Raw genomic sequence first — 22,861 nt, 5'->3', positions numbered from 1 at the left:
GCTTTTTCTTTCTTCACTGTTAGAATTGCTTAGTTGTTTATTTGGTTCATTTACCAATGAGAATAGTAAGCAGGACTTACAATATTTGGACTGGTGTTACATAAGTCCTATGTAATAGTGCAGTGACATTTTATCGACACGTCAGAAAAAGGGTGCTTCTTCCATTTCCACAGACCTTAAGTTGTGAAAATGTCAATGTCGGGGTAAGGGTTATCTAGATGCTTGAAGAGAATACACCCTCTCTAAAAGCAAAGAATGGAGATTATGTAATTGAAAAATCTTCAACTGAAGCTGAGCAATACACTCTCACAATTCCTTGCTTTTTGATTAATTTACTTTTGTTTTGTTAATGATGTCATCAGAACAATAAGGGCGTGGTCCTGAGTTCAACACTCTTCCCTGGAGAAGAATGTGCTATGGCAGGCTGATACCAACTTAGCTCATCTGCTATACATTGCTTCCAGAGAAGTGTCCATCACTGTGGATTTTAATCTCACTCTACATCTCCACTCTACTTATAGAGCAAAGAAAACATTGATGGAAACATTGTTCATAGACCACAGAAGGTCAAACTGAAGTCATGGGAGCATTATCAGTTTTGAGATCTATGAAAACAGGACCTTAAAATACAATCTCTCTTTCTTTTAGTCAAACATTCCTCAGTTGATAAAGTTTTTGAAAAGTGTTAGTTACACATAAAATATATATCTGATGATTTCCCATTTTCTTCTTAAAATATTACATTCTGATTTTTTTATTAGATGTTTTCTTTATTTACATGTTATACAATATCTCCTTTCGCAGGTTACCCTACAAAAAAAAAAAAATAAAATAAAATAAAATAAAAAAACAAAAACAAACCCCTGTTCCTTCCCTACTCTTCCTGCTCACTAACCCACCCTCTCCTGCTTACTGGCCCTGGCATTCCCCTACACTGGGGATAGAAAATTCACAGGGCCAAGGGCCTCTCCTCCCATTGATAACCAATTAGGCCATCCTCTGCTATACATATGTGGCTGGAGCCATTAGTCCCATCATATGTACTCTTTAGTTGGTGGTTTAGTCCCTAGGAGATCTGAGGATACATGTTAGTTCATATTATTGTTCGCCAATGCCCAACTAATACAGAAGTAGAGGCTCACAGCCATCCATTGGACTGAGTACAGGGTCCCCAATGAAGGAGCTAGAGAAAGGACCCAAGGAGCTAAAGGATTTGCAGCCCCTTAAGATGAACAATTTTCTGAGTTTTTTTTTTTTTTTTTTTTTTTTTTTTTTTGCTCTACTAATCCACCTGCAACAAAGTCCAAAGTCATCACAGTTTGCTTAGTTCACTAGGATATATTTTGAAATTTTTTGTAAACTTTTATTTTTCTGCGACATATACACTATAAAAAATCTTTTACATTTCCTTGCTTCAGGGTATATTTATCAATCTTTATCAAGTAATTGAGACCTATTCAATGTCAGCTACTTTGTTCCTATATTCTTAAATTTTTTTTCTCATAATTAGTCCCTTTATTACAGACTTCAGTCTTTAAGGTGGGACTTATTTTGGCTACTCGAACAACTGCAAATATATCACACTCTGTTACCCTAGTTGAAGATCAGCCATTCCTCAAACAAAGATCCACTAACCAGAAGGCTGACAACGGATCACTGAAGTAGTAGGGAGAATAGACAAGCTGAGCACTGTAGTGAGTCACAACTGCATGTCAGAGAAGGAGAAATGCAAAGACACACCTGAAGTGGGCATCAGATGGTTGTGAACCACCAAGTGGTTGCTGGGAATTGAACTCAAGACCTCTGGAACAGCAGTCAGTGCTCTTAAGCACTGAGCCACCTCTCCAGACCTACATTCATATCCTATTTAGTGATATCAGCATCCAAACCATCATCTGCCTGGAATATTCTTGGCAGGATTATTCTTGACAATTTCCTGCTCATTTGTCATTCCTTACGCCATACTAGTCTGCTGTTTTTCAGCTCAAAACTATCATTAGTATGAAGTAACTTTGCTTTACTAAATATGAATTATGTTTATTACACTAGTAATTAGACATAAAGCAAATTATTCATTTACCCTCTATAATCTACTCTTATTTTGTCTGGTATAGTATTTTTATTTTCTATGCACAAGGTCATGAGCTAGTTGAGGACCAACTGTTAATAATTGTATTTTATCTATTGCCTAACATTATAACTCTTCAGAAAGTCTCGCACATAATTTCCTTTATAAAATATAGCATACAAAATCCTCTATTTCTAAGGGGATTTTCCTCATTATTTTATAATTATGAATAATGCATTTTACTGAAAAAAGCAAAATACCACCAACTTGATCCTTTAACCAAAGAGTAACGTTTGCTAAGAATACTCTCATGGAAATTGAATCTGTATTGTGCTTCTATGTTTCTATAGCCATGATTTCTGGTATTCTGGCCAGAAATTTCTGTCTCTACTCAAAAAGATCAGCGATGTACATGTGGTCTTTGAAGGTTTACAATTGAGTTTCTGGAAATTAGAATGCATGGAAGGAAAAACTACAAGAATTTTGGCATTCAAAATTAATATGAGTGAGTGTCTTTTCTCCACACTCTCCACAAATGTTATGAGCATAACATGTTGCAGGTACTGCCAGCAATTCTTAGCCACTTCTGCTCTGCTCCTTTGCTCAAACAACATTCCTTTTCCAAAGTAATCATGGAAACAAATGAAAAACAGGCTTCAGCCCAGCAGACACTTACTGAGGTTTTGAAATTGACTGAACACGGTTAATGTTGTTATAGAGCACTGTTAGTGTTAACCTTATTAAAATAGCTTCTACTAATGATCATACTGCAATGGCAAGCTTAGGGGTAGACTGTTTCTTTGCTTTTGAATTGAATATGCCTGGCTCATGGTAGTTATGCAACAAATGATGTTAGAAGAAATGAAGATTTAACAAACAAATTTGTTGAAGTTGGTTTGATTCCCTATGTCACCTGTTTTTTCTTTGTTAACAGAATATATATCAATGGTTCCATTATGAATTTCAGAGTCTTAGGAACACACTCCATCTCTTCTAGATGTTTTTCTTTCCCATAAGTTAGCTGTGGGTTAGAGGAGAAATCTTGCTGTGGGAAACAGAATTTTCACAAACAGAACTTGGATATAGATGATTAGCACAAATCTTGTACAATCAGTGAACATTCTCTTTAGCAGTGTATTTGAGAGCAAGAAAGTGGAGGACAGGTGAGAAATTGCCAAATTTAATTAGTCAAATTTATTTCTCAGAAAATATGTTTAATTTCAACTGAATACAAATACTATTTAGTAATGGGAGATGACTAAATTTATTTCTAAAAAATTTTCCAGATTTACAAAATTCTGGGTCTAATAATATTACATTAATGAAGTGTATATCATGTCTTGATATATTCACTACAAATGAATGGTTAGGGACATTTTTTTTATTTTTATGAGAAAAATACCGTAAGTAAACTGTTTTCTTATTTTATATACTCAACATTTTTGCTTGTTTATATTTTGAAACAACTACTGTATTCAAAGTTTGGCTTTATAAAGCTTGGATAAGTGCTATCAAAAAAGGACAGAAATTATACAAATTTGGTAAATGAAGTAGCAAATGCACAAATATAAACCATTAAAAATGGCTTAATAGTCAATTCAAACCACTGATGACCACTATGGAAAAGAGCGTACCCTACTTTTTCATCGACCCTTCTGTTTCTCATTTGGCATGCATCCAAATTTCTGCTGTGTCAACATTTGCTCCTGGGAGAAAATGAAGGAAAAGGGTCCATAAGGTTCCTATTGGCCCAGACAGTAGAAACATCTGCTGGATTCACAAGCAGCTTGCTAGCCCAAGTCTGCAGGGACATTTGATGCTTATCGACCCTGCCATATGAGTCAGTATTTCCTGTGCTCCGAGGCTATACAATCTAATTTTTAAAAGGCAAGACTGTACATTACATGTCAAGAATTCATTCATTAAGTAAGTATTATGTCAGGACATTATGCTTCATGAGCTTAATAACAGCAAAATTCCAATTCTACTGAATGGCAGTTTATTATCTAGTTAATGGTATTATTCTGATTATTGATTGATCCTGTGAATTTGTATATGTGCTTGTGTTTACTCTTAAACATCATTAGTAAGTCATTGTTTATTTTGTCAGAAATACATGTACCACTTTTTCCATTAATTCATAAATGTGCTATTTATCTACATCCAAATTCTGTTTGGGAAAATTCTGCTTTACCTGCAGTGAAATTTCTCCTGTAACCCACAGCTAAGTTATGGGAATGAAAAATCTCTGGAAGAAGTAGAGTATATTCCTATGACTCCAAAATTCATAATGGTGCCATAAGATACATTTTCTGTAATTTATGATTTTATGAAACTGTAGGATACTTTTCCATAAAATCTACTGCCTTTTAGTAGACCACTTTCATATTAGCTGGCAGATGTTTTCAATAGTGAAATCAGACATTATAGCAACAAAAATAAGATTTACCATTTATTACCATTACTGAGCTTTAATTATTTAAATTTATTTATTGTATTTGTGTCTATATGTGTAGACCCAAGCATGGCCATGGATGCATATTTGCCTGACCTGGCATGCACATGTACAGGCAAGAGTTGTATGTTATTTGTCTTCTAACATATCCCATCTTAGTTTTTGAGGCAGGAACTTTCACTCGGCCCTGGAGTTTTCCTATTTAGCTAAACTATCTGGCCAGTGAGACCTTGCCATTCTCCATCCTAGTGTTCCTGGGCTGCATCCCTAGGCACATCTTTTATGTCATGCTGTGGATCTGAACTCAGGAACTCTGACTTATATGACAAGCGTTTTACTCACTGGGCCATCTCCCCAGGCAATTATTGATTTTTAACACAAAGAGTTGGTCATTTTCTGTGAGAGTCTTCTGCCAGGGTCTGCACACTAGGAAAGAACCCCTTTTGGATCATTCTAAATATCCCATTCAGTTACTGCAATTGGAAAATGCATCTTTTTCAATACTTAATTTTAAAGAAACAACAAAAAGATATTTGAAAATATATAGGATGCAGTTTTAAAAGTTATAAACTAGAAGAAACTATATATTGTATATTTTAAAAAGTTAAAAACAAGAAAAAATTGGAAACAGTAAGATGGATCTTTTATTAGATTTTACTTTAAAGTGTATTTTTACTGATTGTTTGAGAATTTCGTATGTTTTGATAACTTTTCTCCCACTAAAATCCTCCTATGTCCACTCCTTCTCCCCTATCCACCAAACTATGTGATTTTATTTTAAATGCAAGTCTGAATGATGCTGCACAAGTATTCTTGGTATGGTCGTCCACTTACCAAGGCTATACTCATATAGAAAACCGACTCTTAACTACTTACTATTAATTGCCAGTAACTCCTTTCTTAATAGTGAAACTTCAGGCAGAACTCCCTGTTCCGTGATGTGATTCAGCCTGGCTTCACCTTGTGGAGGTCTAGTGCCTACTGTTTCAAGCACTATGACTTCATATGTGCAGCGTCCTTGTTATGTCAAAAAGACGTTTCCTTGCTGTTATCTATAACTTCTGGCTCTTCCACTTCTTTTGCTATCTCTTCTGCAATGATGCCTGAACCTTTCAGGGACATGTAGTACTTATGTTGTATTTGGGGCTGAACACTCAGCAATTTCATATTCTCTATGCCTTGGACAGTTGTAGCTATCTGTATTAATTACCATTTATTGCAAATAAGACCTGTTCTAATAAAGGTGGAGATATGTATTGTGTATGGATAAAACACCAAGTCATTAGAAGTCCATTTAATACCATGTGTGTTTTGAAGAATAATAGCTGATGGATTTCCTTGAGGAATAAAAATGTGTCTAAGCATAGGTTTCTGTAATGGTGCTGAATATGGGTTTCATCTTTTGAGTAGGCCTTCAATCCAGTCAGAAAGTGGTTGATGACTTCTGTGATGTTTGTTCCTGAATTGTACAAGAGGACATGTCTTCCCAGGCCGTTGGTTATTGCAGATCACAAGGTTCACAACTTGATAAGGCTGAAGATTGCTTTTCAACTGTGGTAGCTCAAATAGCAACCACCTGCACTATCCAAGCTAATCAAGGGTTGCAGTTTCCAAGTAGTATCAGTCTGATGTTTTGATGTTACAAGAGTCAGTATGGGGTATCCTCAGGAACAGGGCCTGCTGCTTTGTTGTTTGTTTGTCCATTTGCTTTGAGACAAGGCCTCTCTATGAATCTCTTTCTATCCTGAAAATCACATGTAGTCCTGACTGGCCTTGAACTCACAAGGATAAGCACTATACCTGAAGGTTAACCACTGCTAATAGCCTATAGTGTGTGTTTGAGGCAGGAGGTACGGTACTTTAATATCAAATATCTTTAAAGGAAGTAATCAATATCTGACATCAGGATTTTTATTTGCTACCATGTGGTGTCTAGTAGGAACATTATCATCTGGTTGAAGTAGGACTACATTTTAACTTTTCTGTTTGTGTACATCAGTAGAATTTCCTTGAGAGATTTCCATAGGTGACAATTTAGTTGAAATTATTGTAATATAGTTTTTCTAATGCATTAACTTGAAAATCTACATGTTTTAATTTGATCAATATGTGTTAGCTACTGTCTTAGTTACTGTTTTTTTGTTTTGTTTTGTTTTGTTTTGTTTTTTAAATATGGAACACTTCACGAATTTGCGTGTATCCTTGCGCAGGAGCCATGCTAATCTTCTCTGTATTGTTCCAATTTTAGTATATGTGCTGCCAAAGCAAGCACTTAGTTATTGTCCTACTGCTGTGAAGAGACAGCGTGTCCACGATAACTCTTATAAAAGAAAGTGTTTAACTGGAGGCTTGCTTAGAGTTTTGGAGATTTATTCCATGATTGTGATGAGAAACAGACAGGCATGATGTTACAGTAGTAGCTGAAAACTTTACATTCTGCTCTTCAGAGAGATGACAGACACACACAGCACACACACACACACACACACACACACACACACACGGTGGGGGGGATGGAGGGGGAGTGGGAGAGGAGGTAGAACAACAGGGAGAGGGAGAGACTGAAAATGGACTGGCACGAACTTTAGAAGCCCAAAACCCACTCTCGGTACACACCTCCTCCACTAAGATCACACCTCCTTCACCAAGACCGCACCTACTTCCCCCGAAACCACACTTACTCCTACAAGACCACAGTTCCTAATTTTCTCCAACAATTACACTCCCTGGCCACTAAGCATTTAATAGAAGAGCCTATGAGGAAATTCTCATTCCAACCATCACAACTCTAATGAATATGACATTTCAATTTAGAGACAAACAAAAATCTACCATCTATGGACCAATAATCTCTCATCCATCCCCTTATTAAACTAGCAGAAATATTCATATTTACATCTAAACAGGCATGTACTTTTTAAAAGAAACGTCCTCTGTTTTTCTGCAGATTAGATGTGGAATTCACGTTTGTTTTCCAAACATATTTTGATCCTCTTATCTGACAAAGAAGAAAAGCAAGACAAATCAGAACAATGTTGTGCATGAATAAACTTTTTTATTAAGCTTAGAAGAGGCAATGTTTCTGCTAATAAAGTATGCAGATGTTGAAAGGTTTGTTGTTGTTGTTGTTGTTGTTGTTGTTGCTGCTGTTTGGTTGGTCTCTCTCTCTCTCTAAGATATAAAGAAACTTCAGTGTCCATTATGCTAATAATTAACATCAGCCCAATTCTTGGCTTTATACGTACAGCAATGGCCAAGGAGTACACCAAGCTTATCTACCACTAGGCTCACCTAAAACTTAAGGAAGTTAATAAATAATGGATTTCAATAAGCCATGAGCTATGCTGTGGTTGTCTGAAATGTTTTTAAATGTGTGCAGTTCTACATCACCCCAAAGTAGACTGGTTTGGCATCCAATAGGGCTGGATTACCTCAGCTACTCAACATCAGGCATCAACAGCTCCAGGAAGCCTCCTACTTCCTGTAGGTTTTATATGTCACTTGTTAAATCATACAGCCTGGTTTAATGATCCATTTTCTGGTACAGCTTCTAATCAATCCTGACACTTCACTTTTCAATACATGATGTCAAGATTGACACTTGGGAACTTAATACAGTACCTCAAAACCACCCTGGTTTCTAGTTATTTTTGATGCAATATACAGCTAAAATGAATTTCTGAGTGCAGAGTAAGGGCCAGTATCAGTTGGAACTGCTTTCCTTCCAGTCTTACTGTTTGCCAGTCTTAAAACACATGCCTTTTGCCTGGCTCCCATCTAACTATTACTGTCTAAAATTCAACTTTTAAAATTGAGGAATCAGAAGGTTGCGGAGTATCTTAATATTTAGTAATATCTATTTCATTAATTAACATAAACATTTCACTCTCTTATAATTAACTAACCAAATCAAGATGTGATAATGGCCATGAATACAGGTACTGGTATTCTTTAGCTTTTTTTCTATCATCAAAAGTATAATTCTTGCATCCGGTTTTCGATACAAAGTATCAACTTTCACTTTAAATTTTTCCCACATCCTTTTGCACTTGCTCTAGCAGGGTAATGTTCCCCTAGATCTAATATGGCACTACAAAGGGCTTGTACATCAAAGCATGTAAACATGGACAAGATGGGCGAAATCAACATTAATGAAATCTTTGTGCATTCAGAAATGATCAAACAGCGAAAAACACATCCCATTAGCCACTGTGTTATTACACATTTTTTTCAAAAGGGAGATTGTTCCCCAGGGAATATTCTGTTGATTCGTATGATACAGCATATTGATCTCCACTTTAAATACTTAAAGTGATATCATCTCAACACAATGTTTATGTATTTAGTATAGTGTGCCCATGGCTATAAGACACAATTGTCTGTATGCATATCAGGAAATGAGAGGTAAGGTATATGTATAATTTCTTAATTGATAATTTTTAATCAATAAATTTCCATCAATAATTTATGCCAGCTATTACCTTAAGGACTAAAATTCTACACTTAGAAGGTATTTATATTATATTATTCAAAAAAATGAATTGTTTGTAGAAGGATATGATAAAGAGAAAAATCAAAAAATTTTTTTCTATTTTCTATTTTTTATTTTTAGGAAAACATTATTCATCTGCATGGCTATTATGTTTAGCCACTAGCAGAAAAATTCTGAACGAAGAAAACTTTTTTTTTTTGAGACAGGGTTTCTCTGTGTAGCCCTGGCTGTTCTGGAACTCACTCTGTAGACCAGACTGGCCTCGAACTCAGAAATCCGCCTGCCTCTGCCTCCCAAGTGCTGCGATTAAAGACGTGCGCCACCACCGCCCGGCTCCAAAGAAAACTCTTTTAAATATAAAATTAAAATAACTATTTTTCTTTCTTCCTAATAACTGATGCAACCTTTAAAACTACTGGAAGGTTAGTTTAGTCAATAAAGGTGCTTACCTTTTTTGTTGTTTAAAGCTTTTATTCCCTCAAACTTAACCTCAATCCCTGGAACCCACAGGACAGGTGGACAACACTGACTGCTGCAAGTTGCATTCGGGCTTCAAACTTGAACTGTGGTATATGCACATCCACACCAAAAATGTATTGCAAATAAATAAAAATGGGCAATAAAGTGAAAACTCATCATTGTTGGTAAAAAGAAAAAAAAGAAAACTAAAACATCCAGGCATTTAGAGTGGAAATGAGCACTTCTCTGTCAAAGGGGAGGGAATGTGGGCATATGAGAGACAAGGTGTTTTAGTGAAACCCAGCTAAGCTTTACCAGGAAGTTATCAACCATATGAATCAAAACAACAACAACTGCAATCAAATGAAGACTTGTTACCTTTACAAACCTCTAATAAACTCTCTGATGTAATTCAACAAAGTTCTTGACATTGTGTTCAACTTTCCCAATGGTTTGCGCGCACCACCAAGTGCTTTGATACCGAGTTAATATTAAGCAGAAAATCTGTTTCGGGGGAATGTAAGTGAATCAAGCGACTTCTCTTTATAACTTTCCACTGCATACAAGTAGCTTAGTGAGTAAAGGTGAGATCCTTATAACATGAAAATATCCGTGTGGTCTGGCTTGGCCATCCTTCCAGGCTCACTCTGGACTATGCCCAGCTGCCTCTCAATAGGCATCAACCTCACTGGGTTTTGTTTCCCTTTGTGGTGTGTCTTTCCTTTCAGTTCCTTCAATTGCCAGCCTTTTTAATTTTTTTTATTATTTTATTTTATTTTATTTTTGGCTCTGATCTAGAGACCTTTACTTATAACTGCTGCTGGAATTGTACCGGCTGTGCACCATCCTTGCCCTGAGGCTATTTTCAAATTGCTGGCTTTTTCTTGAAAGCAGATGATAGTTGAAATGTTACCATTTCTCAGCTGGGTACTTCTTTTTAGTATCTGTTTTCTCAATTTTGCTGCTTCCTCTTCATTGACAGTTCTGAATGGACAACTGTCATTTCTAGGTGATCCATTCAAGTCATGTCCCTGGGAGGTACATTGTCACCATCAATCACAGACCTGACTAATAAATTCATGTAATTGAAGAACATTTTATTGAAAAATTCCACTAAAATATTAAATATATATTCAGAAAACACTGCATTATAGTTACAGTTTAGGTGTTTAATATGAATTGAAATTATTCATTAAAACATGTGCATTTTATGTTTTATAAATACCTTTTTATTATTTTATTTTTTCACAATTCAAAATTTACAGAAATATTCAAAAGAAAATATAAAGGCTCCTTCAAACATAAATAGATTGCTTTAGTGAACTTATTTATATTTAGTACAGAGAATAATAAAAACAGTGTCAGTAGAGAGGCAATGCCAGTATTCATATTTTCAGAATGTATAAAATATATGACAATCCTAAAGAATAATAACTCCTGAATATAGATGCTAAATTAAATCAATAACTAGTACTTAAAACTCAGGCTGTAATTAATTAAAGCTAATAAACTTTGTTTTCTGTTTAAAATTGAGGAAAACAACAACAATGCCAGGTTAAAAACCTAGTATATTTGTATTTGTAATTTACCCCATTATCTTTATCTTATTTGGCTAATATGTTGTCTTAGTCAGGGTTTCTATTCCTGCACAAACATCATGACCAAGAAGCAAGTTGGGGAGGAAAGGGTTCATTCATCTTATATTTCCATGTTGCTATTCATCACCGAAAGAAAGTAGGACTAGAACTCAAGCAGGTTAGGAAGCAGGAGCTGATGCAGAGGCCATGGAGGGATGTTCCTTACTGGCTTGCCTCCCCTGGCTTGCTCAGCCTGCTCTTTTATAGAACCCAAGACTTCCAGCCCAGGGATGACACTACCCACAAGGGGTCCTCCCCTCTTGATCACTGAGAAAATGCCCCACAGCTGGATCTCATGGAGGCATTTCCTCAACTGAAGTTCCTCTCTCTGTGATAACTCCAGCCTGTGTCAAGTTGACACAAAATCAGCCAGTACAGATGCATCTTATGTATATGTATATTAATTGTATATTATAAATTAATATTTTAATATTTAATAATTTTCCTGTACTTTTATATAGAAATCTTATATCTCTTCTAAAAATATAACTAGTAGTACAAAATTCTATTGTATTTGATATTTAAAATATATTAAATTCAGTATTATTATTTTTTAATATATGAACCTTCCCAGACCTACCTTATCAAACAAATATGTATGCAAGCTTACTATTCCTATAGATTCTGATTGAATTTTCTGCCAAGGAAATGCAATTTTTAAATGATTATAACACACTCATTTTTTTCCCTCCAAAGGAAATTTGACTTTATTAGATGTAACTTTAAAAGAAAATACTAAATTTTTAAAAAGTCAAATGATATTAAAATATAGGTCAATGAACTATAGTCTATATATGAAAACAGAAAACATTTATATAATAAGTTTCTTAGTGATCCATAACGACTCGCTAAAAATTAAAAAATTATAATCAAGAATATGTATATTAAGTGAAAGTACTGAATAATAAAACTAATAAAACAGGCTAGAAAAAATTTGTATGCAGACAGAACAACTTTTCTGTGTACTCTCTAAAAAGGTTATAGTTTATAGGATCACCTAGTCAGAGTAATTGTATGGATCAACCAGAGACGTCGTTTTCCCTAAGTCCTAAAGTTTGCTATGTACGAATGACCTAGAAAACTTGTCTCACATTCGAAAAAGAGAAAGACACGGAGTTTCTAGAGGAGAGTTATGATTATGTGCCTCGGGAGCTGCGCTGCCGGTGCCTCTGTAAATCTGAAAGAGCCTTTTGTCACAGCTCAGAGCCAACAAGGGGTGAGGTCCAAGCTTTGGGTACACTGGAGCCTCTGCTTCTTGGGTTGGTATCAGAGTGTGATGCTCACAATGGCCACCGTGAACCCCAGGATCTGGTCTACAGGATTGTAACTCCTGAAGCTGCCAGTTTGGCACTGTTTTGCTTCGATATCAGGAAGAGAAAGCCTCTCCAACCTTTCCTGGCCTTGCAAGACCCAGTGCCCGCCAGCTTTGTCTCTTCCTGGCTTTGGTCTGGCAGTTGTAATGGAACATGGGTCTCCAATGTGCATCCTGTCTCTATGGAAACTGGCAGGCAGCACGGTCTGATGGCCATGCTCCACCGTGGCTGGGATGAGGGATGGCACAGAAGGTGGAGACCAGGTGTTCTATTCTAAATGGAAAGTTGAGTGCAGGGGGGAAAAATGGAGTAGACTCAAAGAAAAATTAAATTATTTGGTATAGCCAATAGATTTTAGAAATGTTCTAAAATCTAAACTCTAGAAAACGAAACAGAAAAGAGAAAACAAGATGACAAATAAAATCTCTGTAAGTATGTGAAAGAAGACAGGGTTACACCAAAAGGAGAACCAATTTGCACTTAGTTATCAGTCTTAATTTTTCCTCCAATTTCCCGTCTCACATGATAGAGCATCCACTGCGGTTCCCTTGGGGACTGTAAACCTGCCTTCATGACATTTGTGTTTTGCCATCTAATAGGCTTTAGTATGCAATGTGTTTCAGTCCACACAACTACTGAGCCACAACTTTCACATTAGAAGGTTATTTGTTTCGAATGCCTTTGGTAATTTAGTGGAAGTAATAACGCGCTGTGTGTGCACTTAGATGTATTTTTAGACTCTAATTTAGGCGACATGAATGATCTTGAACTTTGTAAGATGTGCATTCTTTATTTAAATACTCCCTAAACTAGTTGAGAGAAGAGACATAGACACAGAGAGACAAAAAAGAGAGGAAAGAAAGATTAGAGAAATAAGGGAGGAAAGAGAGAGACAGGGAGAGCTGAGAGTGGCATGAAGCAAAGAGCTAAACAAGAGAAGATATGCACGGCACAGCACATCATTGTAAAATGCACAGCCTACTTCTTTCTGTTTTTTTTTTTTTTTCTGGCTTCATATTTCACGACAATTAGCATATTTTACATGTACTGATCCACCTGGCATTTGTGCTTTTTTGCAACCAATAAATAAGAACCTCAACACAAGGAATATATTTTGCATTTAATTATGCTTCTGAGAGAAAAGAAAATATTTTTTAAACAAACTGAAAAATTATGTGTGCCACTTAACTCCAGTGACAGTACCTTTTTGGAGTTAGATAACTGTACAGAAAAATTTAGCAGATATAGGAACATGGAACCATACTTTCAAATGAAAGGGTTAAATTTCCGGCCATTGTATAACCAGAGATTCTGACACATATTTACTGAAAAGCTGCTTGTTCCCATAGTCTCTTGTCTTCTTTTTGTTTTCCATTATTATTTTTTTAGGTCTGGATGTTTCTTGCAAAGAGTCTTCCTTATATTTAGGAAAAGAAATATAATGAGAAATCCCAAATTATTATTAATTTGCCCCCAAAATTTGATCATATGTCCTTAAAAATCCCTGACTGTTACTTATTCCCTCTCAGAGGTGCCAAGCCCATCCTCCTTCTGTCTGTCTAGGACTGTCTCAGGTGGCTAAGGCTCTCCTAGAGGAAGCAGTCATGCACAGCGCATACTGGTGCACTTTTGTGGTCTATGCTTAATCTCTAGCTCAGGAAGAGATGGAGAAAACCATTGTTTCTACTCAGGCATTGAAGAGATAGCAAAGCTAGAAATGTATTGCTTGTGGGAGTGCAGGCATGTGTGGGGATCAGTGTTAAAACATGCATCTTTTTTTTCTGCCTATTCTATGAACTCCACTCCTATATTTTCTTCATGCTTCTTTGTTCTCATGGCCCACAACAGCTTCAGAACCAAATTACAGTGTCCGTTATTTAAGAACTGGTTACTTTGTGTCTTGTGTGATTATGTGCTGCTTATTTTTGTGGTTTGATAGTAAAGGGAAGGCAAATCTTGGGAGTGTGGGACAGTTTTTAAATAACTCAGGTCAGCAGGGGAAAAGGCTCTGTTTATTTCCCTGTTAGCTTGAGGTTTCTTTACAACAGATGGAAACACTAGAGGAAAAAAAAACTATGGTCTGCTATGTCAAGATATGAAGGAAATGTAACATTTCAGTATATGAATTATTCCTTTTAAGTTCCTCTCTTAGCTAGGCATTAGCAAATTATATTTGTAATACATATAAAAGTTTATAACTGCTGATGGTAGGTTGATATAAGCTTGACAGTCTAGGAAAATCTAGCACTTCGACCTCAATAGACAAGGAGGAGGGGGCAATTGAAACCTGTTTCAAAATTTTTAATTAGTGTGGTGGTGGGTGAAAGGAGTCAAAATCCAAGTGGAAAAGCTGTGCAGTTGTTGTAACCAGAGACACCAATGATGACTTTCAGTGGTGCACTGTAAATATTTAACAACTTTCTCTGTGGAGAAAATTATCAGCCTGTAGTGCTTGCCAACTTCTATGGTGAAAATATTCCCTCCGTGGTCAATTTCAAGCTACCAGCTTATGCCACTGAGTACGGGGTGGTCAGAGTTACATCCCATGGAACCTCAGAAGCTGCACTGAGTCAGTTCACACTCATTATCCTTAAACTGAATTTCAAATACATTTTCACTTGCTAAACAGAGGTGTGAGGGTTGGCATATGTCTTCAAAGTGTTCAACTGTAAACTATACCCTTTTAAAATCATAGTTTAAGAAGCATAGTTTTAGTCAGTTTAGTTCATAAACAGTCTGTGATTAAGCAAAGGGTGGTGGAAAATTTAGGGACACTTATCTATACTATCATCTCATCTGCAGATAACAATACTTTGAGTTTTTCCATTTCAACTTTATCCTGTTGATATTCTTCAGATGTCTTAGTGGTAGAGTTAAGAATTCAAGGACCATGTTGAGTAGATAGGGAGAGAGTGGACAGCCTTCTCTTGTTCCTGATTTATTGGAATTGCTTTGAGTTTATTTCCATTTAATTTGATGTTGACTATAGGCTTGCTGTAAACTGTCTTTTTTATGTACGGTCCTTGTATCCCTAATATCTCCAAGTCATTTATCATGAATGCTGTGTTGGTGTTTTGTTTCATAGCTTCTATTTCCTCTCTGGATTTTTGGAGAGTGTGTTGGCCAGTGTCTTATGTTGCCTGCTTTCCTGGCGTGCTTAACTGGTGTGCTAACTTGGAATTCCTGCAGGTGGTGGATACTTTAAGCTGGGATACTTGGATGAGTTGGGGGAATAGAGTTTGGAGGAGGTTTTTTTTTTTTGTGATTCCTTATGGATAGAGTCAGAAAAGGGAGACCTCAGCAGGTTTCCAGTTACAGAGCTAGGGATGAGATTGGGGGAGGGGTGCGGGGGATGGAAGGGAGGTGGAGAAACTGGATTTCAGGAGCAGCAGGAGAGTTGTGAGTCTGTCTTCAGCCTGCAGGTTACCCTGGGAGGAGGAGCCCTTGGGTTAACACTGGGTGCCTGCTGTAGTTTCAAGGCACAATACAGCCACAAGTTGTGGGAGGAAAGTTAGAGGTTGATGTTCTATTGAGATTCACAGGAGATGTGGTCTAGGTGGACAGAAGGCTGTAGCTGATGTTCTGTTGCAGTCCTGGGTATGAGCCTGGGGGATTGAGTCTGAAGGAAAGAGAAAGGAAAAAGTTTGTGAGCAATTTATTTGGTTTTCTGTCAGGCATGGCCTATGGTTACCTATTACTCAATTAGTTTAAAGTTAAGGAAGTTGATAGATACTAATATAACTAAAAATATTAATTCAGTACCAAGAGAGGAGTTAGTAAATTATGAACAGAAGTTGCCTGGAAGAATAGTTCGCTCCAAGCTGGTTGAGTAAATTGAAATCAGTGCTGACTGAACCAGGTTTCCTCTTCCTTTAGATCAGTTTTTCTCAGGTTTGAGGATACCTTGCTGGTTCATTAGCAAGTTTCTCTTCCTCTATCCATCCTGCAAATGTGGATGCATGAAAGACAAGGAAGCAGTATGCCTCACATCACATGCACATAATAAATGAACTCAGGATGCATTGCTCACTTCACCTCATGCTAAATTTTCCAGTTGAGGAAACTTCTTTGGGAAGATGTCCTGAGATTCAGAAGAAAAGCTGAGTCATGAGGAGTTAAAAAGAGGAAGGTCACAGAGACTCAGTATTCTATCCTTGTTAGAAGAAGAAGAAATAAATGGCAATTCAGAACTCTGAGAAGTTTGACTGCCTGCCACACAGGCTTTTAAATTGATTTTGGAAACCACATATCCTAAGGGTATTTAGGATTAGTTGATTCGCCACATGAGTTTGCTCTCTGTTTGTAAAACTAAATTATTGGACTTTCAGGAATTTTATGCTGCAAGAGAGAACTGAAATCATACTACCTTAAAGTCAGAAACCATGAGGGAGATATTGGAGGGACACAGTCCTTATGTCCCGACCCTTGAAGGGCCTGATGCAAGTGAATGGAAGCATATTAAAACCTAGCATGAAGATAAGCCTAAAAACTGACTTTTTTCTTTCTCTCCTTCCTTTGTTCCTTCCTTCTTTTCTTCCTCCCTCCCTCCCTCCCTTCCTTCCTTCCTTTCTTTCTTTTTCTTTCTTTCTTTCTTTCTTTCTTTCTTTCTTTCTTTCTTTCTTTCTTTCTTCCTTTCTTCCTTTCTTCCTTTCTTTCTTTCTTTCTTTCTTTTTCTCTCTTTCTTTTTCTCTTTCTTCCTTCCTTTCTTCCTTCCTTCCTTTCTTTCTTCTTTTCTTTCTTTCTTTCTCTCTTTTTTTCTTTCTTTCTTTCTTTCTTTCTTCTGTCTTTTCTTCCTTTCTGTCTTTCTCCCTGCTTTTTGTGGACCAACAATTTTGATTAAAAAAGTTTTTTTGTATTAGCATAGAACAATAAAAACAAAAAATACTGACATTTCTCATATCTGATTTTACAATTTAAAGTTCTTTGTTAAAAATGATTATTGATTTTTCCCATTTTGTTATCAAATTCACATTTCATGAAATGGTAACACAGCTATTATGACCCAGCAGCTACTGTGGAATGAGAAGAGGAACCGTTGAACTTTCAGATGGTTCATTGACTTTGTCTCACCATGGGAAAAGAAAAAAATCACTTAACCTCCCAGTGTCAGTTTACCCATCTGTGAAATGAGAAGGATAATATTTTCTTATGGCGATGTTTTGAAAATAATTCTGCAAATGTAGCAGATAAATTGTTTTCTGCTAAGTTTTCTCCCTGAATTCTTTAAAGAAACAGACAGAATTATTTATGTACTTGTTGGTAGTCAAAACATCATCTGGGTTGAAGCATGTATATTTATTAGCAGTTGAGATACTTGGAGAGTCATACCCCCACTGCTCAATTTATGCATGTTATTAACACCAAGAAATCCAAGAAAAGCACCTTAAAACCATACTAAACTCGTATTTGTGAGCTGATAATCCCAGGCAAGTATTCACTCTCTGTGTCTGAGCTCCTATTTGCTTGGGCTTGTTTTGGGTCTTGCTCCACCTCACTTTACAAGACTGATAGTCCTCTGTGCTCCCTGCCACTGGTCATCTCTGAGCAGAAGTCAAGCAACACCTCATATGTTTCCTGTTGAATTTCAAGTAAACTATCAAAGAATATATTAGTCAAAACTCCAATGTCAAATTCAAAATTCATTTTAAGGCTTAAAGGGAAGTGTCCTGGGGAGTTGTCATGGTGACTTGAAGGGGCTGGCATGGAGAGAAGGTAAAGCTCCTGATAAAAGATTTTAATACTCTAAAGTCTTAATTAGGGAATGTGGTCATGAACCTCTGTGCTCATGTCATTTAAGGCTGGAAAGAAATGTTTCCCTTCAGGCTCCTTTGTCTCTTCTGGTGCCAATCAACAGGCATCTTGGTAATAAACTTCTTTATGCCAATGGCTCCCATATAACCTCAAGTGGTGCTTCAAATAATGACAGTATCATTACAAAGTAAAGCAGAAAAGAGAAATACATTTCATGGGTGTGATTAAGCCATCCTAATGTCCTTGAATATGTAAATTATTTTGACTTAATGAACTACCTTGCTCACATAATAGTATTTTAACCTGGCTCTAGTACATCCTTTTTATCTCTGGGAATGTTTGTTATCAGACTTTACAGAGATTTTATCCAAATCAATGCAGAAATTAAAATATATATTATATTTGTGCAGTAACTTTGTTTAAGTTATTAGAAGAGTGCCTTGTTAGGTAAATTTATGACACAGATTGCATTAATAATTGATACACATGTAAAATTAGAAAACTTAGTTGTATACTGACACTATACAAATTGACAATTCATTTAAGAATTTAAGAAGATATATTTTCTTGTTTATAAAGAAAGATAATAATTACAGAAATGCTGACAAAGCAGCCATAAATATCTCCTTGGGTAACAACTGTATATGTGTGTGTACATATGTTGGAATGCGTATACTTGCTGTTATCCTGGAGAAAATATATCACTATTGTTAATCATGCAGATCACAAACTCCTGGAATGCAGTGGCTCCTTCTTCAGCTTGCAGAATAGCTAAGACTGCAGGTGCATGCCACCACACCAGGATTTTGAAATATCTCACAGACTATTCTACAGGACAGATATTCTTTATAGAACAGTCACATCGTTTGCTAACATTTTGTATCTTAGAAAAAGCTCTATAAGTTTTCCCAGCAAAGTGGGATTCATTTTTCATTTCCCTTATCATAGATTCACTCTAAAGTTCTAGTTTTTATATATTATGAGCTTTGTTCTACATTATAAAGAAGCTACCAGGGAAGTGTTTTATGTGTTTCCTAGGCTCCTGCAGAGAGTTTAATTCATGCGACATCATTCTCTGCCATACCTTCAACAGTGACTCCATCTAACACCACACAACAAATTCTAGGCCAAGGGAAATGAAAGATTATTGTATTACTATTGGAATATATCTTCATGTGTGCCTAAGAGAGATACATACTCTGAGAAATAGAATAAAATATAAAGAAAATGTAATGGTGTGCCAGTAGAATGGTCTAACGATTTGAAATTGCTTTTCTATATTTTCTCCTACATACTTTTGGTGGTTTAAGTCTTATTTTGAGTAAATCCTGATGTCCAATGGAGAACATGGAAATTAATCATTTTATAACTTTCATTTAATCAACATTTTCTTTAATCTCCTTTTAGGCAGCCAAGGGCAGTTTCCACTAACTCAGAATGTCACGGTTGTTGAAGGTGGAACTGCAATTTTGACCTGCAGAGTTGATCAAAATGATAACACCTCCCTCCAGTGGTCAAATCCAGCTCAACAGACTCTGTACTTCGATGACAAGAAAGGTGAATATATTTTCTTAGAAATGTTTTAAACATGTTCTGAAATACCCTAATTATAATGAATTTATTTTCCTAAGATGATTCAAATTATTCCTTTTGATTACTAAACTGCTGCTGCTTGTACTTAAACATGATAAATATTAAATACTTTACTTTGCAAGTCATAAACACCTAAGACAACCTGTGTCAACTTTCTAATAAAATAAACAGCTTCAATTCTATTTGAAAATGCTTTCCCTGCCTGCTTCTCATACTCATCTGAATGCTACATTCTTTCATTTTAGGAGTTCTTGTTTGTAGAAAGAAATTTTTTCTAATATTGGGTAATGTACTGTTATTTTATGATCTTAATTTTACATGTCTAAAGGATGTTTTCATTAGAAAATTTTTGTCTTATAGATTTATTCTCAGCAACTGGATCAGCAAAAATATACTATAGAAATTATTTATCTAATAAGGATAACTATAGCCATGTTCAAAAATTCATTAAGAAACTGTACTTATGCGCATAGAAGCAAAGTAGACTTGGGCTCCATTAATTTACTAAGAGGCTTCTAATTAGATAAGACATAAAGTAGGATTTGAATGTTTTGTGGTGAAGAAATCCACATTCTGAAACTCAAGCAATCATCTAGTAATATGTCATGTTGGCAATTCTCCATCCCCAGTGATACCAGCAAATAAAGTAGTGAGTTTATGAAATGTAATAAAAATATGGAAATACTTATAAATAAATTTGCAGTATGCAAGATAGAAAAAATGATTTAGGTATTACATAATTACTTCTGATATTTAAATAAAATGTGTCAGATAACAATAAGGACACTTAAAATTAGCTTAATTTTTAGTTATCCAAATTTTGACCAAACAAACTGTAATAAAGGTGTCTATTGTCTTTAACATATGTATTTTATATATTGGTGGGACTTTTCTGCCTTTAATGTTATCAGTAGAAAATAGTTTTGAAGGTGTTAAGTTTTTAATATATTATGAAACAGTGAAATACGTAATTAGATAAGTTGAAGTATGTTGCATGCCTCTTTTTACTAGCATTTGTGTGAGAATAGACTAATTGGAGTGTTTGCTCTGATTCTTAGTCAGTAGCGTAGTTGACAAATAAGTAAATGAACAGAATATGTTAGATGGCAAAGAACACTTGTAAAAAACCATAGATATGGATTTGAGACTGTGTTAGTTAAGATTCTATGAAGAAGGGCTTGAAACATGGGCTCAGAGCTTGAGTGTGTACTATTTTTCAAAAGAACCCAATCTGACAGTCCCTAGTGAGAGAAATAATAGGATAGATGAATGGATAGTTTGACTTTCATTTTGAGAAACTACCTTATGTGATTGTGGTGGAAGACAGGTTTAAAATATTTAAGGGCAGTCTATGGAGCCACAGAAACAAAGGGTTGTCCCTCATAGCCTGTGTCTAAAAGTAGACCTGCCTTCCCAACAGGGGTGCTCAGAATTTCTCTCAAGTTCTTCAACAGATTGAATACTATCCACTCACAAGAGTATTCTGCTTTAATAAAACATTTAAAAATTGCAATACTGGCTTTTAAACAATAGTTTTACAGCAGCATGTAAACTTTTGTTTTAACAAATATTTGAGGACAATAATTTGCTCTTTCCAGTGAGACATGCATTCCATTAGTTAATGAATGGGACAAGCTGTTCAGAATAATGAATGCTACATGCACCATTCCTTTGCTAATCACAGATTTGCTGTCTGAGGTTAGGGTTATAGGAACTCTTTACTTGCATAGTATGTCTTCATATGGTGTATTGCTATATAATCATACCTTACACTGTATTTTCATGTACATATCTGAACAAAGGTAGAGTATATTAATTTAGTCATATTCCTTTTTCTATTTCTGCATTCAATTGAACAATATTGCTGAGACCCACATTTTATATGTATGTTATATAGTGTATGTTTACACATGACTCTGTTTGGTGTGTGTGCACCCATGCCTGTGTGTGTGCGCACACACACACACACACACATGTGCATGTGAGAGCCTGTTTAAGGTCCACAGGACAGCTTCAAGCATCTTTGCTCAGAAACATTACCATGTTATTTTGAGACATGGTCTCCCAGTGGCCTAGGCCACACAAAGTCGATTAAGCTAGCTAGCAAGTAATCTGGTGGTATATACTGGTCTCTGCCTCTCCAACACCAGGATTATAAGAAGAGTACCACAACACCAGTTTTTTTTGTCATTGTTGTTGTTGGTTGTGCTTTTTTGTTTGTTTTAGTTTATTTAGCACTTTATCAGTTTAGCCATATCTCAGACAGTAGATTTTTAATGTATAAAATACTACAAAAGAAAAATTAGTCACAACCTTTAACCATGGATAATATAACATTAAACCTCTCTATTGTTGTTGCTCAATCATCACACTGTTGAATGCTAGCAAGCTCTGCTTTTAAGTGGATGCCAAACTTCTTCAGGATGAAGACAGTGGGTTTACACTTGACATTTACAATTGACAGGTCACATCCTGAGGCACAAAGACAAAATCTATATGAACTGCCCTGGCCTCCCTTCCTGTGGTTCTCTAAGTTATCCTTCACAGAGCATCTAAAACTGGAATTGATTCTGAGTATTTCTAGCTAATGCATTTTTCCTGTCATAAATAGAGCAACTTGTAATACAATAGCTGAAAAGAGTTGCACGTAGGCAGCTCTTATTCTGAGGAGTCCACTATTCTGAGGGATATACATGCAGTGTGGAAAGCCCCGAGTACATTTACAATATCTACCTATATATTCTCGTGTCTTTTGGACTTTTGTAAGGTATATAATGCAACCAGTCACATACATTCTTGAAGTACAAACTTGATTCACTGTTCCTTTTTTTTTTTTTTTTTTTTTTTTTTTTTTTTTTTTAATTTGTTTTTTTGAGACAGGGTTTCTCTGTTTAGCCCTGGCTGTCCTGGAACTCACTCTGTAGACTGGCCTTGAACTCAGAAATCTGCCTGCCTCTTCCTCTCAAGTGCTGGGATTAAAGGTGTGCACCACCACCACCCAGCTCACTGTTCCTCTCTTAAAGGCTCCCTACCCCATTACACCTCTTTTGCAAAGGCCCAGCTATCAACCTCTACCCCATTACACCTCTCTCA

The 22,861-nt window shown here is 36.1% G+C and overlaps 1 protein-coding gene, 1 long non-coding RNA gene and 1 other non-coding gene across 6 annotated transcripts in view; 1 reads left to right on the top strand and 2 right to left on the bottom strand.

Moving 5' to 3' along the window:
- The window catches only part of Cadm2 (cell adhesion molecule 2), a 941,141-nt gene that overhangs the window by 689,757 nt on the left and 228,523 nt on the right, over positions 1 to 22,861 (top strand). For all 4 annotated transcript variants that reach the window (XM_031364231.1, XM_031364230.1, XM_031364233.1 and 1 more), the window contains one exon: positions 19,583 to 19,732. In XM_031364231.1, coding sequence (XP_031220091.1) covers positions 19,583 to 19,732 — 150 coding nt within the window. The remainder of the gene's footprint in view (positions 1 to 19,582; positions 19,733 to 22,861) is intronic.
- Positions 3,493 to 12,569, bottom strand: LOC116086053. The gene is made up of 3 exons (XR_004116794.1): positions 12,396 to 12,569; positions 10,388 to 10,538; positions 3,493 to 3,774 (listed from the first exon to the last, which is right to left on the bottom strand). It is a non-coding gene; the product is annotated as an uncharacterized LOC116086053 (long non-coding RNA).
- LOC116086645 lies at positions 6,690 to 6,795 on the bottom strand. The gene has a single exon (XR_004117025.1). It is a non-coding gene; the product is annotated as a U6 spliceosomal RNA (small nuclear RNA).

This window comes from Mastomys coucha, unplaced genomic scaffold (assembly GCF_008632895.1).
Source record: "Mastomys coucha isolate ucsf_1 unplaced genomic scaffold, UCSF_Mcou_1 pScaffold12, whole genome shotgun sequence".
NCBI classification, from domain to species: domain Eukaryota; kingdom Metazoa; phylum Chordata; class Mammalia; order Rodentia; family Muridae; genus Mastomys; species Mastomys coucha.
This window is presented reverse-complemented; position numbering and strand designations above follow the sequence as displayed.